The sequence below is a fragment of the Saccharomyces paradoxus genome, chromosome VII (genome assembly GCF_002079055.1).
Source record: "Saccharomyces paradoxus chromosome VII, complete sequence".
In the NCBI taxonomy this organism is placed as follows: Eukaryota; Fungi; Ascomycota; class Saccharomycetes; order Saccharomycetales; family Saccharomycetaceae; genus Saccharomyces; species Saccharomyces paradoxus.
Window position 1 is genome coordinate 584,359 of NC_047493.1, and position 16,859 is coordinate 601,217.

The 16,859-nt window shown below is 38.2% G+C and overlaps 7 protein-coding genes across 7 annotated transcripts; 5 read left to right on the forward strand and 2 right to left on the reverse strand.

The window, feature by feature from the left end:
* Positions 1-305: 305 nt before the first annotated feature.
* On the forward strand, positions 306-2,030 carry MUP1 (Mup1p; the record flags this gene model as incomplete). The annotated part of the gene is made up of 1 exon (XM_033910511.1): positions 306-2,030. One exon carries the CDS (start codon positions 306-308, stop codon positions 2,028-2,030), a length of 1,725 nt encoding a protein of 574 aa, XP_033766402.1.
* Positions 2,031-2,549: 519 nt separating this feature from the next.
* On the forward strand, positions 2,550-5,333 carry RSC1 (RSC subunit protein RSC1; the record flags this gene model as incomplete). The annotated part of the gene is made up of 1 exon (XM_033910512.1): positions 2,550-5,333. One exon carries the CDS (start codon positions 2,550-2,552, stop codon positions 5,331-5,333), a length of 2,784 nt encoding a protein of 927 aa, XP_033766403.1.
* Positions 5,334-5,685: 352 nt separating this feature from the next.
* On the reverse strand, positions 5,686-6,408 carry LST7 (Lst7p; the record flags this gene model as incomplete). Its single annotated transcript, XM_033910513.1, has 1 exon — positions 5,686-6,408. One exon carries the CDS (start codon positions 6,406-6,408, stop codon positions 5,686-5,688), a length of 723 nt encoding a protein of 240 aa, XP_033766404.1.
* A 641-nt stretch (positions 6,409-7,049) lies between these two features.
* PEF1 (Pef1p) lies at positions 7,050-8,057 on the forward strand (the record flags this gene model as incomplete). The annotated part of the gene is made up of 1 exon (XM_033910514.1): positions 7,050-8,057. One exon carries the CDS (start codon positions 7,050-7,052, stop codon positions 8,055-8,057), a length of 1,008 nt encoding a protein of 335 aa, XP_033766405.1.
* A 430-nt stretch (positions 8,058-8,487) lies between these two features.
* On the forward strand, positions 8,488-10,023 carry SPR3 (septin SPR3; the record flags this gene model as incomplete). Its single annotated transcript, XM_033910515.1, has 1 exon — positions 8,488-10,023. One exon carries the CDS (start codon positions 8,488-8,490, stop codon positions 10,021-10,023), a length of 1,536 nt encoding a protein of 511 aa, XP_033766406.1.
* A 1,415-nt stretch (positions 10,024-11,438) lies between these two features.
* On the forward strand, positions 11,439-12,368 carry ERG25 (methylsterol monooxygenase; the record flags this gene model as incomplete). The annotated part of the gene is made up of 1 exon (XM_033910516.1): positions 11,439-12,368. The coding sequence occupies one exon, from the start codon at positions 11,439-11,441 to the stop codon at positions 12,366-12,368; it is 930 nt and encodes a 309-aa protein (XP_033766407.1).
* Positions 12,369-12,731: 363 nt separating this feature from the next.
* On the reverse strand, positions 12,732-16,808 carry ADE6 (phosphoribosylformylglycinamidine synthase; the record flags this gene model as incomplete). The annotated part of the gene is made up of 1 exon (XM_033910517.1): positions 12,732-16,808. One exon carries the CDS (start codon positions 16,806-16,808, stop codon positions 12,732-12,734), a length of 4,077 nt encoding a protein of 1,358 aa, XP_033766408.1.
* Between the last annotated feature and the right edge of the window lie 51 nt (positions 16,809-16,859).

Consider the following 16,859-nt stretch of genomic DNA (forward strand, 5'->3'; position numbering starts at 1 on the left):
GCATCCAATAAAGAAAACTGCCACAGTTAACTCAAGCATTTCTACTTTCGCAGTTAATGCGCACAGTAGTAACACATAACACAGTCTTGCATTCGAAGTGTGTTTCCTCCCTACTTAGCGGGAAATTCCTTGAGTCAGCCCGTTATTTTCATATAGCGATGAAAGGTTAAAATATATATCTATATATATAAGAAGAGTTTAATACAGACTTTCTCCTGTTCATTACAACCTAATTTTACACTAGGCTTCCACTTTCTGAAGAGAGAAAATAAGGATAAAGGAAAAGGAAACGAAAAGACGCAGCAATGTCGGAAGGAAGAACATTTCTCTCACAGTTGAACGTCTTCAACAAGGAAAACTACCAGTTTCCCTCTTCTACAACTAAAAAGGAAGTGAGTAACTCAACGGTAGACGCTGACAATGATGCCTCTGATTTTGAGGCAGGCCAGCAGTTTGCTACAGAGTTGGACCAAGGTGAAAAGCAATTAGGTATTTTATCATGTATCGGGCTTATCTGTAATAGAATGCTTGGTACAGGTGTTTTCGCCGTCTCCTCGACAATTTACACACTATGTGGGTCTGTTGGGCTTGCATTAATTATGTGGGCTGTCGGTGCCATCATTGCCATTTCTGGGTTATATGTATATATGGAATTCGGAACAGCTATACCGAAAAATGGTGGTGAAAAAAACTATCTAGAGGCCATTTTCAGGAAACCTAAATTCTTCATTACTTGTATGTATGCTGCATACATCTTCTTCCTAGGCTGGGCCGCTGGTAATTCCATCAATACGGCTATTATGTTTTTAACCGCAGCTGATACTGAGGTGACTAAATGGAATCAAAGAGGTATTGGTGTGGCTGTCGTGTTCTTCGCATTTCTAATCAATTCTCTAAATGTTAAGATTGGCCTATACCTGCAAAATATTTTGGGTATTTTCAAAGTTGGTATTGTCATTTTCATCTCTATTACCGGTTGGGTTGCACTTGGTGGTGGTCTCAAAGATGGTTATCAATCTCACAACTTTCGTAATGCTTTTGAAGGTACCGAAACCGCCACTGCTTACGGTATTGTTAACGCCTTATATAGTGTTATTTGGTCATTTGTTGGTTACTCCAATGTTAACTATGCACTTGGTGAAGTTAAGAACCCTGTGAGAACTTTGAAGATTGCTGGTCCTACATCGATGGTTTTCTTGGCGATAGTTTACATTTTTGTAAATATTGCTTACTTCGCTGTGGTGCCAAAGGATAAGCTGATTTCTTCAAAATTGATTTTAGCTGCAGACTTCTTTGATATTGTGTTCGGTGGTCAAGCCAAGAGAGCAGCAGCCGCATTGGTTGGGCTAAGTGCTTTAGGAAATGTTCTTTCTGTCATTTTTTCTCAAGGTAGAATCATTCAACAGTTGGGGCGTGAAGGTGTGTTGCCCTTTTCTAACTTCTTTGCCTCTTCTAAACCATTCAACTCCCCAATGGTTGGTTTATTTCAACATTTTATTGTCTGTACAGTGACCATTTTAGCCCCACCTCCAGGTGATGCATATTTGTTGGTTCAAAACTTGATTTCCTATCCAATGAACATCATCAATTTTGCGATCAGCGCTGGTTTGCTTTGGATATACTGGCAACGTAGACAAGGTAAAATTGAATGGAACCCACCAATTAAGGCCGGTGTTTTCGTTACAGGATTTTTCACATTATCCAACCTATACCTGATTATTGCTCCTTACGTTCCACCTTCAGACGGCGAGTCAGTGTATTCAAGCATGCCATACTGGATCCACTGTGTGATTGCCTGGGGTATTTTCTCCATTGGTGGTATCTACTACCTTGTTTGGGCCCAATTATTGCCAAAATGGGGCCACTACAAATTGGTTTCCAAGGATGTGCTTGGTGAAGATGGATTCTGGAGGGTCAAAATTGCCAAAGTTTATGATAATACTATTGGCGATGTCGATACGCAAGAAGATGGTGTTGTTGAAACGAATATAATAGAACATTACAAAAGTGAACAAGAAAAATCACTGTAGTCAAACGTGATACACTTACCATCTCATCCGATTCTTATAAATACACACGTGAACATTCTTATAATTGCATTTTTTTATACAAAGTATATAGATAAAGAACCTCATAATAGTTCCTGCCGTTTTTAATAGTCTAAAAGACGCTATTCTGTTCTACATTTTTTCAATTTACATCTACTATGCGCGAAAATAAAATGGGATGCCAAGAAAATGCAATATCACAAATCGCTGATGAAATAAATCCAAACTGCGATTAAGTAGAAGTATCAGCAATGCTAAAAACAGATAAGCGCTCTATAAAACGATGTGTTTAACGTTTTATAGAGTGCTTTTATTGTTCCCTTACCCTCTTTCCGTCTAGAGTGATTATTTTCTCGGGAAAAGCTTTTTTTTATCAATCAAAGGCCCAATTGAGTTACAACTGAAATTAAGCTGAGTTGGCGGAACAGTGTGGTAATAGCGAAGGGAAAATCTGTAAGTGCCCTAGCTACAAAACAGAGATAAAAAAATTACATTTCAAGCATGGTGGAGCAAGATAATGGGCCTTTACAGAAACTGCTCAAGACACAATACGATGCTGTCTTCCATTTAAAGGATGAAAATGGTATAGAAATATATCCAATATTCAATGTACTGCCACCAAAAAAGGAATATCCAGACTACTACATTATAATAAGGAATCCAGTATCTTTAAACACTTTAAAGAAACGATTGCCCCATTATACATCACCACAAGATTTTGTAAACGATTTTGCGCAAATTCCTTGGAATGCAATGACTTACAATGCAAAAGATTCAATAATTTATAAATATGCTACCATTCTTGAGTCATTCATCAAGGGCAAAATCATGCTGAACATAAGAAAATATTATCCAGACGTGACATATCCGTCTTTAGGTCGAATTCCGGAAATACTGGGGGAGGCGATACAACCTTCGAATTTATCCCCGGATCCCACCAATACACAGGAGAATGATGAAAGAGCTGGTTTAAATTCAGAGATGAAAATGGCTTTCGCAAAACTGGATAGTTCGATCACTGAAAAGAAACAAACCAGCCAAGACTACAGGATACAACAAAAAAACTCACCAGCGTTTCCAACACATTCTGCCTCCATAACACCGCAGCCGCTGGCTTCGCCCACTCCAGCTGTTAACTATACAAATATCAACTCGACGCATCCAAAAACCCATGTTAGACGCGGTAGGCCACCAGTCATTGATCTTCCCTACGTCCTAAGGATTAAAAACATCTTGAAGATGATGAGAAGAGAGGTCGACCAAAATAATAAGACGCTTACGCTCTGTTTTGAAAAATTGCCGGATAGAAACGAGGAGCCAACCTATTACTCTGTAATAACAGATCCTATTTGTCTGATGGATATTAGGAAAAAGGTTAAGTCCAGAAAATATAGAAACTTCCACAATTTTGAGGAAGATTTTCAATTAATGCTAACGAATTTCAAGCTCTATTATTCTCAAGACCAGAGCAATATAATACGAGCTCAATTATTGGAGAAAAACTTCAATAGATTAGTAAGAATTGAACTATCCAAACCTGACGAAGATTATTTACCTGAAGGTGAATTAAGGTATCCTCTAGATGATGTGGAAATTAATGATGTGAAGTTTCAGATAGGTGATTGGGTTCTTTTACACAATCCAAATGACATCAATAAACCTATTGTTGGTCAGATTTTCAGATTATGGTCAACCACAGATGGAAATAAATGGTTGAATGCTTGCTGGTATTTTAGACCAGAACAAACCGTTCATCGGGTTGATAGATTGTTCTATAAGAATGAGGTTATGAAAACTGGTCAATATAGAGATCACCCTATTCAGGACATTAAGGGAAAGTGTTACGTTATTCATTTCACCAGATTTCAGCGTGGGGATCCCAGCACGAAAGTCAATGGTCCTCAATTTGTTTGTGAATTCCGTTATAATGAAAGTGATAAAGTTTTTAACAAAATAAGGACTTGGAAAGCTTGCTTACCAGAAGAACTCCGTGATCAAGATGAAGCGACGGTGCCTGTTAATGGAAGAAAGTTTTTTAAATATCCTTCTCCAATAGCAGATTTGTTACCGCCAAATGCTACCTTAAATGACAAAATTCCAGAACCCACGGAGGGAGCCCCAACGGCCCCACCCTTGGTGGGCGCCGTATATTTGGGCCCCAAATTAGAGAGAGATGATCTGGGAGAATATTCAACCTCCGATGACTGCCCACGATACATAATCAGACCAAATGATCCACCAGAAGAGGGCAAGATCGATTACGAAACTGGTACAATAATCACTGATACTTTAGCAACAAGCAGTATGCCAAAGGTAAACAGTTCGTCTACGATACGTTTAGCCACTTTAAAGCAGACGAAATCAATTTCTAACTCCAATTTTAGGTCTTCATCAAATACTCCACTATTGCATCAGAATTTCAATCAGACTTCCAATCTTTTGAAAATGGAAAACATGAATGATAACTCGCATAATTTATTATCGCATCCTTCCATTCCTAAATTTCAATCCCCTACTTTAATAGAACAGACTAGCCGTTCTAAATACCATAATGCAAAAAAAAACTCACAGCTATCATCAACAGCTCCCAAAAAGCCTGCATCTAAAAGTTTTACACTATCCTCAATGATCAATAGCTTAACTGCTCATACTTCCAAGTACAACTTCAACCATATTGTTATTGAAGCTCCGGGTGCATTTGTGGTTCCTATCCCAGTGCAAAAAAATATAAAAACCATACAATCAACAGAACGTTTCAATAAATCAAGTCTAAAAAACGCTCAAAATCTCGGTACAAATGTTACCGATGATACAAATGCCACAAATGAACAAATTATATGGTTTAAAGGGCCCGGCATAAAAATCACAGAAAGGGTTATTGATTCCGGGAATGATTTGGTACGAGTGCCTTTGAATAGATGGTTCTGTAAAAACAAAAGAAGAAAACTGGATTATGAAGAAATTGAAGAAGATATCATAGAACCACCCAATGACTTCAGTGAAGATATGATTGCTAGTATTTTCAATCCTCCGGCGAGCTTGAATTTAGATATGGATTTAAATCTAAGCCCATCTTCGAATAACTCTTCCAATTTTATGGATTTAAGCGCAATTGCCAGCGGTGATAACGATGGAAAAGAATGCGATACGGCAGAAGAGAGTGAAGATGAAAATGAAGAGACAGATGACGAACATGAAATTGAAGATATTCCGACTACTTCAGCTTTTGGCTTAAATTCATCTGCTGAATACCTTGCATTCAGATTACGAGAACTCAATAAATGATGATCATGTTAAAATCACCGCATGTATCTATATATGTTCATGCATATACCATATATATTTTTGTTATTCATACTATAGACGTCAAAAATTTTTTTTGTCTTTCAAGCACACAATTACAGATCCAACATACCATTTCTCTATTACGGTTCACTACGGCCCACTTTTTATATTCATCCCAGAAAAATAACTTCAGAGTAAAGTACTCTGCGTCACTGTGTTTATTGGTCAATAAATATTCTTAATTGAGATGGAAAAACAACGGAAGTTAGCAAATTGTTGGAACAATTTTCCATGCCTTAATTTAATCGGTTATTGTTTTCCCGTCATTCATCTCGGTTTATTCAAATCAGGATCATTTATCTTCTTTCATTACGGTATGCAATAAAAATGAATTCCATTTGTGTATTCGCACGAAGAGAAATTTATCCTCCGTCAGAGACACCAAGTTGCGGCCAATTTTAGATTTATTTGCACGTAAGTATGAGCCAATGAAAGCGTTATTATTCAATGTTTCCAGATTGTTTTCCACTGTTTGATTTTTTCCCAAGAATTCGCTTTTGTGAATATTTTTGATATAAGCAATTATTTTATCAAATCCACCGATGATAAAGTTCCAGTGTTCACTCAACATTTTCATAGAATCATCGTGGCTTCTGGAATCTACTGTCAAAATAAAACAATACCTTCTTTCATTACCTCTAGCGTTTTCATCATACAGTTTAAAGCCTATCACTAAATTCAATCCTCTAAGATCATCAAAAAATATAAAGGGCATGTTATCATAAATCATCGTCTCCTCAGAAAAAGCTCTTTTAATGATAGAATTTAACAATTGGTAACGTATAGAAGAATACTGGGTAGTTATAAACGGGACGTCTTCGATGAAGCATCGCATCGATCTAGTCGACTCTTCGGGAAACTGTAAAAGACATGATTCGCAATATGATTCTGTTGGATAATCAGGCACTAGTAATTCTTCACCCAATGTTCCCTTTTCTGCGGATTGTGTAACTGATATGATCCTTGGGCCATGCTTGTCACAGAAATGAGCCAATGAAATCACTATCGAAGACATTCTATGCATCTATTTCATCAACCATTTAAAACGCTAACTTATATGTTCTGGAGTTACTAGTTAGTTGGAGTTTCTGTTTTCTCATTTGTCCTCTGATGATCATCGAATAGAAGACCTCCTAAGCCCTTTTCTTTTTCCTCACAATTTTTCTTTTTCAAGCGTGTTTTTTTCTGAGAAGTAAATACGAAAATGGCATCTTCGAATTGGGCGAATGAACAGTTAGTTTAACACATTTGCAAGGACAGCTACAGTGTACTGTCAGTGTTACTTTCAAAAGTCTTCTGATCCATTGGAAGATATTTTTCAATAGAAGTGAAACAAAACAGGTCACGGCAAACACTCGCCGATACACACCGCACATGTCATGCTTTCCATACCTTGCATCTAACTCTATATAATCTTATCGTTGACATTCATCTACCACGCTCGAAAGAACAAAACGACGCATATTGTATACGTACTCTCTCATTTTCAGCAACTGCTGTTTTCAGCTCCTCTGGCTCAGGGTCTTGGCGATTTTTTATTTAGAAACTATCCGAATAAAAAAACCGCACGAATACAAAGCGATGGCAATAGCTATTTCACTTGATATGCCTACCGTAGACCGCATACAAATAACTATAAACATACGCCATTAGACGATGTGTGCAAAGAAGCTCAAATACGCTGCTGGCGATGACTTCGTACGCTATGCTACACCCAAAGAGGCCATGGAAGAAACTAGACGTGAATTCGAGAAAGAGAAACAACGACAGCAACAAACAAAAGTTACTCAAACACAAACTCCCAACACTAGAGTTCATTCAGCCCCAATTCCTTTACAAAATCAATATACCAAGAACAGAGTGGAAAATGGACACCACCCTTACGGCTCTCCCCAAAGCTATTCTCCAAGACATACAAAAACACCAGTCGATCCTAGATATAATGCTATAGCACAGAAACCGACAGGCAGGCCTATACCTCCAACACCGAGTCATTATAACAATTTGAATTCATCCTCTCAACGCATAGTCTCCTCCCCTCCTCCCCTAATGCACAACCAATCAGTTCCTGCACAACTCTTAAAGAAGGTTGCGCCTGCTCCGTTTGATAATAGAGAAGAGGTACGAGACATGCAAGTGGCCATTCAGCTATTTCATAATCATGATGTAAAGGGCAAAAACCGACTGACAGCAGAGGAGCTACAGAACTTGCTACAAAATGATGATAACTCCCATTTTTGTATATCATCAGTAGATGCCCTAATAAATTTATTTGGCGCTTCCAGGTTTGGCACTGTGAACCAGACAGAGTTTATCGCCTTATACAAAAGAGTGAAAAGTTGGAGGAAAGTTTATGTAGACAATGATATCAACGGGTCACTTACCATCTCTGTCAGCGAATTTCACAATTCACTTCAAGAACTAGGATATCTAATACCCTTTGAAGTAAGCGAGAAAACGTTTGACCAGTATGCTGAGTTCATAAACAGGAATGGGACAGGCAAAGAGCTGAAGTTTGATAAGTTCGTAGAAGCATTAGTTTGGCTAATGAGATTAACGAAGTTATTCAGGAAATTCGATACTAATCAAGAAGGTATTGCAACCATACAGTACAAAGATTTTATCGATGCTACATTATATCTAGGTCGTTTCTTACCTCATTGATGACAATCATTTAATTTTTTGTCTGTAATATAAATGGGACATGTAAATCAATCGCCCATTAGCTTGCCATGCCGCTTTCTATGCCGCTTCCTTCCCATACATAGTGACTCAGTTTTTCGTATGTAGTGACTTATTAAAACGACACAAAAGAGACGTCAATGACTGGCGTTCTTTTTATTTTAGTTACTATAAGTGTATGGATTCGTTCTATTATTAAAATATCAATTTGAATTTCTGTTCTACATTTAAACGAGGGATTCCATTACATAATAAGGATATCAGGAGCTGCGGACCAGTGTTTCTCTTTAGATTTATATATCCTCTGTTTTCCTTTTCATTGTTAGTAGTGGAAGGAGAAAGATCAATTAACAAAATAAACAAATAAATAATAAAGTTTGCAAATTTTTTTTTGCATCGTTGAACCTTTATTATGAAATCAAAAGGGAGCCGGTTGTCAACAGATTGCCCTGTCGAGTTTCCCAAGATAATCTCTGAATTTGCTGAGGAAGTAAAAATACGTAGACAAAGTTCCCAAGGCCAGAACGTCGATTCCTATCATGCAACAAGCCCTGAGCTGAAACACAGAAGACAGAGATCATCATCTTTTGTTAACGGTAAATACAGGAGCAGGGATATTCCACTATTGGACAACAAGAATGCAGAAGAAATTAGCTCGAATTCGCACGGCCAAGACATCGGTATCAGAAACTTACCACGTCAACGGGAGTTGTTAAATGCCAAAAATGGAATTCACTTTACGCTGATGGTTGCGGGTCAAAGTGGACTGGGTAAAACAACGTTCATCAATTCCTTATTCTCTACTTCTTTAATTGATGATAATATTAAAGAAAACAAACCTATTGTTCGTTATAAAAGTGTTGTAGAAGGGGATGGAACACACCTCAATTTCAACGTCATTGATACGCCTGGATTTGGCAACAATATGGATAACGCATTCACATGGAGAACAATGGTTAATTATATTGATGAAGAAATAAGATCGTACATTTTCCAAGAGGAACAACCTGATAGGGCAAAAATGGTCGATGATAGAGTTCATTGTTGTTTGTACTTCCTAAAGCCTACTAATAAGGGGATTGATGCTTTAGACGTCGTAACGATGAAAAAATTAGCAAAGAGAGTGAATTTAATTCCAGTTATTGCCAAAGCAGATTCACTAACTAAAGAGGAACTGAAAAATTTCAAAATGGAAATCAGAGAAATAATAAGAGTACAAGATATCCCTGTATGTTTCTTCTTCGGCAATGATGTTTTAAATGCAACGCAAGATATTTTTCAAAAGTATCCCTTCAGTATAATCGCATCTAACGAGTATATTTTCAATGAAAAAGGTGAAAGAGTTAAGGGAAGACAATACAAATGGGGCGCTGTTGACATTGAAAATGAAAAGTATTGTGACTTTAAAATCTTGCAAAAGACGCTTTTTGATTGGCATTTAATCGACCTTGTAGAAAGCACGGAAGAATACTATGAAAAATGTAGATCTGAAATGTTAAGAACCAGGTTATTAAAGGCCAGAGATTGTTTAACAACAAAAAGTGTTGATTTAACCGAAGAACAGAAGAAGTTCCTGGAAGAAGAAATGAATTTCGATGAACTCGAGGAAAACAAGTTGAAAAATTACAAGTGCTATGAAATAATCAATAAAACCATCATGGATAAAGTGGCTACAGAATGGGATCCTGAATTTATAACTAGACAATTAGAGGCCAAAAAGAAATTCAACGAACTGTCCAATAGAGAAATTTCAAAGTTTCGAGACTGGAAAAAGAGCCTATTCATGGAACAAGAAAATTTCAACCAAGAAATTGAACAATTGAATCATAAGTTGGAAAACTTACAGCTGGAATGCCAAGACTTGGAATATAAGTTGTTAATCGGGAAAAGTTCTAACAATCATTCCACAGACAGTGCTACTTTAGTGAATGTTCACATCAGAAGGTAGTATTACTAAGAAAAGCCAATACTTTTACGCACGCTTAGCTTTATATAATAAAAATACAAGTAGGATAGAAATGAGTATTTTTTTAGCAGCATTTCTACCATAATTAACAAAACCCTAACTCTACTATATCAGATTAGATCTCATCCGGGTAATACGCGACACAATTTTTTTTTTCGAGAGCATTTTTCGAAGGAAGAAAAAAAAAAGTATTTAAGGCGTCAATTGCGCTACATTATAAACTTTTGTCCGCTGAAACCATACAGTAGTAATTTGAGTTCAGTCGAGCGCGCAAAAGAAGGAAAAAAAAAACCACAAGGCAGTGCAAAGAAGAGTGGAACATCAAGTGATGTTTCCTTTACTTTGCTTTCTCCCTTTTATCTTGGATTGTTAACCCGCCTTTTTTTTCTTTTCAAAAATTTTCTCCTTTCATCCCTCGTTTATCATAATGATGATTTCATTTCTACCTATATGTTTTTTTCTGGCATCTCTAATGTTAGGATGCGAAGTTTAAGTACTCTCCATTCGATGAATACAATTTTTGACAATATCTGACTTTACTATGATTAAGAACGACCGAGGAAGAAAAAAATAAAAAAAAGGGAACTAAGGGGACACACATACGTAGAAAATGATGTAAAGCGGATTACATCTGACAATATATTCTTGAATTTTCTTTTCGGTTTAGGGCTTGGCACAGGCCTTCTCTTCGTCCGAGTCGTATAGGAAACAAAAAAACATAAAGCGTGTATTACGCAATCACAAGGTTACCCGGTACAATCACGTGTGGGTGTGGAGAGCAGCCGTTTAAAACCGTTTGGACCTTGGTCCGATAGTACCATCTCGCAGAAAAAAACGGTACCAGTTATCGGGTGTCGTTTACGCTCGGATGTCGTTTAGCCAGCTCCGCAACCGCCACTGCCACCACCACTGCCTCCCTTCGTATACGGAACAGAAAGGTCGTATACGGTAAACGACTAGCACTAGGACAATAGCAACTAACAATGACCGATAACAGTCAGCAACCTCAAGGCACCTGGCACAAAACCGTCGAGGAAGAGGCCCTTTGCCACCGTATCGCATCGCTTTCCCACCAAATTTTTTTCTTTCTTGCCTCGCCTCTGCTGTGGTCGTATTATTATTATTCATTCTCTGCGCAGTTTAAACTATATACAGACGATTAATCCGTTATGCATGTACATTTTCTTATATGCGTACACCTGTGTGTGCATACTTCTATATAATATATAATACAGGAAGATCTATTCCTTTTTTTCTTCTTCTCTTCTCTTCTCCCTTTTTTCTCTCTCTTTCTTCCTTTCCTTCCAGTAAATCTTTATAGTAGTTGTAATTTTCCTCTTTACATAATAGCATAAAGGACCAAGGAAAAGTAGTACAGCCATAGAAAAAGAGGAAAAATGTCTGCCGTTTTCAACAACGCTACCCTTTCAGGTCTAGTGCAAGCAAGCACCTACTCACAAACTTTGCAAAATGTCGCCCATTACCAACCTCAATTGAATTTCATGGAAAAATACTGGGCTGCATGGTACAGTTACATGAACAATGATGTTTTGGCCACAGGTCTAATGTTCTTTTTATTGCATGAATTTATGTACTTCTTTAGATGTTTGCCATGGTTCATCATCGACCAAATTCCATACTTTAGAAGATGGAAGTTACAACCAACTAAGATTCCAAGTGCTAAGGAACAACTATACTGTTTGAAATCCGTTCTTCTCTCTCATTTCTTGGTCGAGGCCATTCCAATCTGGACCTTCCACCCAATGTGTGAAAAATTAGGTATTACCGTCGAAGTTCCATTCCCATCTATCAAAACGATGGCTCTAGAAATTGGTCTATTCTTCGTCTTAGAAGATACATGGCATTACTGGGCTCACCGTCTATTCCACTACGGTGTCTTCTACAAGTACATTCATAAGCAACATCACAGATACGCTGCTCCATTCGGTCTTTCCGCTGAATACGCTCACCCTGCTGAAACTTTGTCTCTAGGTTTTGGTACCGTTGGTATGCCAATTCTTTACGTCATGTACACCGGTAAGTTACATTTGTTCACTCTATGTCTATGGATCACCCTAAGATTATTCCAAGCTGTTGACTCCCATTCTGGTTACGATTTCCCATGGTCTTTGAACAAGATCATGCCATTCTGGGCCGGTGCCGAACACCACGATTTGCATCATCACTACTTCATTGGTAACTACGCTTCTTCTTTCAGATGGTGGGATTACTGTCTAGACACCGAATCCGGTCCAGAAGCTAAAGCTTCCAGAGAAGAAAGAATGAAGAAGAGAGCTGAAAACAATGCTCAAAAGAAGACTAACTAAGAGAAGAAACACCCAAAAAAAAAATAATAAAAAAACGTAAAAAAATGAAAATAAATTTTAAACCGCTTTTTTCTTTTTTTTTTTTAACTTTGTTCAATCCCCTTCCCCAACTCTCTCTTTTACTTTCACAACTGTTTATTTTAATATATGATTTTTAAATTAATCTAGGTTGATTCTAAAAACTATATTGCAATCTTTAAATATATGTATACACATCCATTACTATGTATATATATATATACTATTTATGATAAATTTTTAACAAGCGAACCCATTATTAAATCCTATAAATAAGAAACAGCTTCTTTCTAATTATTATTCTTTAAACTTAAAAACTACATATACAAAAACTACAAAAATATTTCAACCAACCCACCTTCTGGCAGACCTGAATAATCTAATCCATGGACCGTATCCGCCCCACTCTTCGTATTTACCTTCTGGATACCAAGAATTGGCCTCCAATCTGCAGACTCTTTCAGGATGCGGCATCATTGCAAGCACTCTACCATTTGGCGACTTGATACCGGCTATACCATTACTCGACCCGTTGGGGTTGAATGGGAACTTTTCGGTGACGTTACCGTAATTGTCCACATACCTTATACAACATAGACCATCCTTTTCAAAGTTCTCCAGTTGTTCACCGCTTTTGGAAAACGTTGCCTTACCTTCACCATGTGCGACAGCAATCGGCAACTTGGATCCTGCCATGCCGTTCAAGAAAACAGACTCTTCGCTAGAATTATCTTTCTCTTGAGATATTTGCACCATACATACACGGGCTTCATATTGTTCACTGACATTTCTTTCGAAACTTGGCCAGTTTTCACACCCAGGAATGATATCTTTTAATCTACTCAAAAATTGACAACCATTACAAGCACCAAAAGCAAATGTATCTTGTCTCTCATTGAAAAACTTGGAAAATTGTGAGCGGACGCCTTCATGGTACAATACAGATTTGGCCCAACCCGCACCTGCACCTAGGACGTCACCATATGAAAAACCACCACATGCGGCAAGACCGATAAATTCATCCAAATGGAATCTACCCTCCAGCAAATCTGTCATAGTAACATCCACTGAGTTGAATCCGGCTTGTTGGAAGCACCATGCCATTTCCATTTGACCGTTAACACCTTGCTCTCTTAGAATGGCAACCTTAGGTCTTTGGCTGGATAGTTCTAATCCGATCTTCATATCATCGGCTGGGTTGTACGTCAAGGCATATTGCAAACCGGGATCCCTATCATCTGTGATACTGGCAAATTCTTCTTCCGCTGTCTTTGGATTGTCTCTTAATTTCTGCATCTCATAAGATGTCTTGCTCCAGGTTTGCTCCAATTCAGATCTTGTATTGGCGTAAACTAGATCATTTGTCTTGGAATTAACAATCTTAATTTCTTGGCTTTGGAAGGATGGCTTACCAACAATAGAGATATACTCCTTAGCAACTCCGTTCTGGTTCATGATTTCTTCGAATTTGCTCAAGTTCTTAGTAGAAATTTGGAAGACTGCACCCAATTCTTCATTGAATAGGTCGGTTAATTGGCGTTCTAAATCTCCGCCATCAATACTGATTTCTAAACCGCATCTGGAGGCAAATGCCATTTCTAGCAAAGTGACAAGCAAACCACCATCAGATCTATCATGGTAAGCCAACACTATATCATCCTTTTGTTGATGTAATTGAATTAAACCTTCCAAGAAACCCTTCAAAATGGCGTTGTCATACACAGTGGGTGATTTGTTACCAACTTGGTTGTAAACTTGCAACAAAGCAGAGGCCCCTAATGACTTAGCCTCTTCTTTAGCGGATAAATCAACCAAGACGAGGACAGAATCTTCTGTGTTTTTATTTAATAACGGAGTCCATGTTTTGCTGGTGTTGGAAACTGGTGCAAATGCAGTAATATTCAATGATAATGGTGCTGTAACTTCCTTATCGTCCCATTTCATCTTCATGGACATAGAATCCTTACCAACAGGGATAGCAACACCTAACGCAGGACATAAGTCCAGGCCTAATGCTTGGACGGCTTCATATAACTTGGAACCCTCACCTTGATGAGAGGCTGGTGACATCCAGTTAGCTGATAGTTTGATGTGATGTAAAGATTTCACATCAGCAGCGAATATGTTTAATAATGATTCTGCTACGGATAATTTAGCGGAGGCCGATGCTGAAATCAAAGCATTAACCGGTTTTTCACCCATAGCCATTGCTTCACCAGTGGAAATTATTGTTTCACCCAAGGATGAACCGGTGACACCAACATCTGCGACAGGTACTTGCCAAGGACCAACGAATTGATCTCTGTCGATTAGACCTGTGACAGATCTGTCACCAATAGTAATCAAAAATGACTTCGAACCAACAGATGGTAAGTTCAAAACTCTTTGAATAGCATCCTTTAGAGATGGAATTTCGCTCAAATTTACCTCTGGTAGATTTAGTGCTTCAGTTATGGTTTCTCTGGACATCTTTGGAGGCTTACCGAATAAAATTGGCATTTCCAAATCAATTGGAGTTGTTTTCAAAAGAGGATCCTCCACAATTAATTTTTGTTCAGCAGTAGCGTGACCGACAACGGCAAATGGTGCTCTTTCTCTCTTACAGATGTCTTCGAAAATGGACAAGTCTTGAGGGGAAACACCAAGAACATAACGTTCTTGTGATTCATTACACCAAATTTCCATTGGTGACATACCAGGTTCTAAGGAGAGAACCTTTCTAATATCAAATTTAGCACCCAAGTCATTGTCATGAACCAGTTCAGGCAAAGCGTTGGATAACCCACCAGCACCAACATCATGAATAGATTGGATAGGATTGTTGTTACCTAGGGCAACACAGGCGTCGATGACTTGTTGACAACGACGTTCCATTTCAGGGTTTCCTCTTTGTACAGAAGCAAAATCCAAATCAGCGGAACCTTCACCGGAAGCTATAGAAGAAGCAGCACCACCGCCTAAACCAATCAACATAGATTGACCACCAAGAACAATTAAACAAGAACCTGGGGTAATTGGGGTATTTTTCAAGGCAAATTGAGGCCTAACGGTACCAAAACCTCCAGCAATCATAATTGGCTTATGGAACCCTCTGATTTCCTCCTTTCCTTGGTGATTCAAAACCTTTGTTGTCAAAGTTCTGAAGTAACCGTTGATACAAGGCCTACCAAACTCATTGTTAAATGCGGCAGAACCCAAAGGAGCCTCAATCATAATGTCTAATGCAGATGCAATATGGTAAGGCTTACCAATATTCAACTCCCAAGGTTGTTCATTACCTGGTATCAAAAGATCGCTCACAGAGAACCCACTCAAACCACACTTAGTTTTGGAACCTCTACCTGTAGCACCCTCGTCTCTAATTTCACCACCAGAACCTGTAGCAGCACCTGGGAAAGGAGAAACGGCTGTTGGATGGTTGTGAGTCTCAACCTTGATAAGCAATGGAATTCTTTCCTTTGTAGAAGTCCATTCCTTTGTAGTTGAATTTGGTGCGAAGAAAAAGGCGTCATTTTCACTGTCCAAAACGGCTGCATTATCAGAGTAGGCACTGATAGTATATTCTGGGTTTAACTTGTGAGTATTTCTAATCATTTGAAACAAGGTGAATTGTTGTTTTATTCCATCAATGGTCCAATCAGCGTTGAAGATCTTGTGACGACAATGTTCAGAATTAACTTGGGCGAACATGAATAACTCAACATCGGTAGGATCTCTTTTCATAGTTTCGACGAAGGCATGGATCAAATATTCCATTTCTCCACTATCTAGTGCCAAACCCAATTCTGTATTAGCTTTGGATAGAATGTCCTTTGGAGACTGTTTGGTGTCCTTAGGAGTCAATGGAACGTGAACTAATGGCTTTGGCTCTTCATGTGTAAATATGCTCATCGTATTTGGTGGTTCGGTCAGATATAATTGTTGAGTCATTCTATCGTAGACGCACTTCAGTGAAATATCATTTAGATTTTCCAAAAGAGGGAAGCCTGGAACAGTCTTTATGAGTAAGGCTAAACCTCTTTCAATGCGTTGGACTTTGCCTTGTAATCCACATACATGAGCAATATTAGTAGCCTTGGAAGACCAAGGAGAAATAGTGCCTGATCTAGGAACAACCCTAATCAAATATGTGTCTTGGCCAAGAGCTGAGCTGGGCAAATTATTAGCGACAGCATCGTTTAGTTGTCTTGCTAATGGATCGTTTGCGATATTCAAAGGAGAATCATAAGTCAGCAAGACCTCTAGCAATTTAGTGTCCTGTTCAGACAAATTTTGAGCGATACCGTTGACATAGTGAATGTAACACGAACGCAGTTCATTGATGACAGAAGTACTGTTTGTGTAAGAATTTATATCTTTGATTAAATTGTCAACTCTGAACTGAGATAAGGCCTTGGGACCTGGCAAAATATAATCAGTCATTGAACTTGACTTCTTTTGTTATGGACCTGGGAAGATTAAACTCTTAGAGAT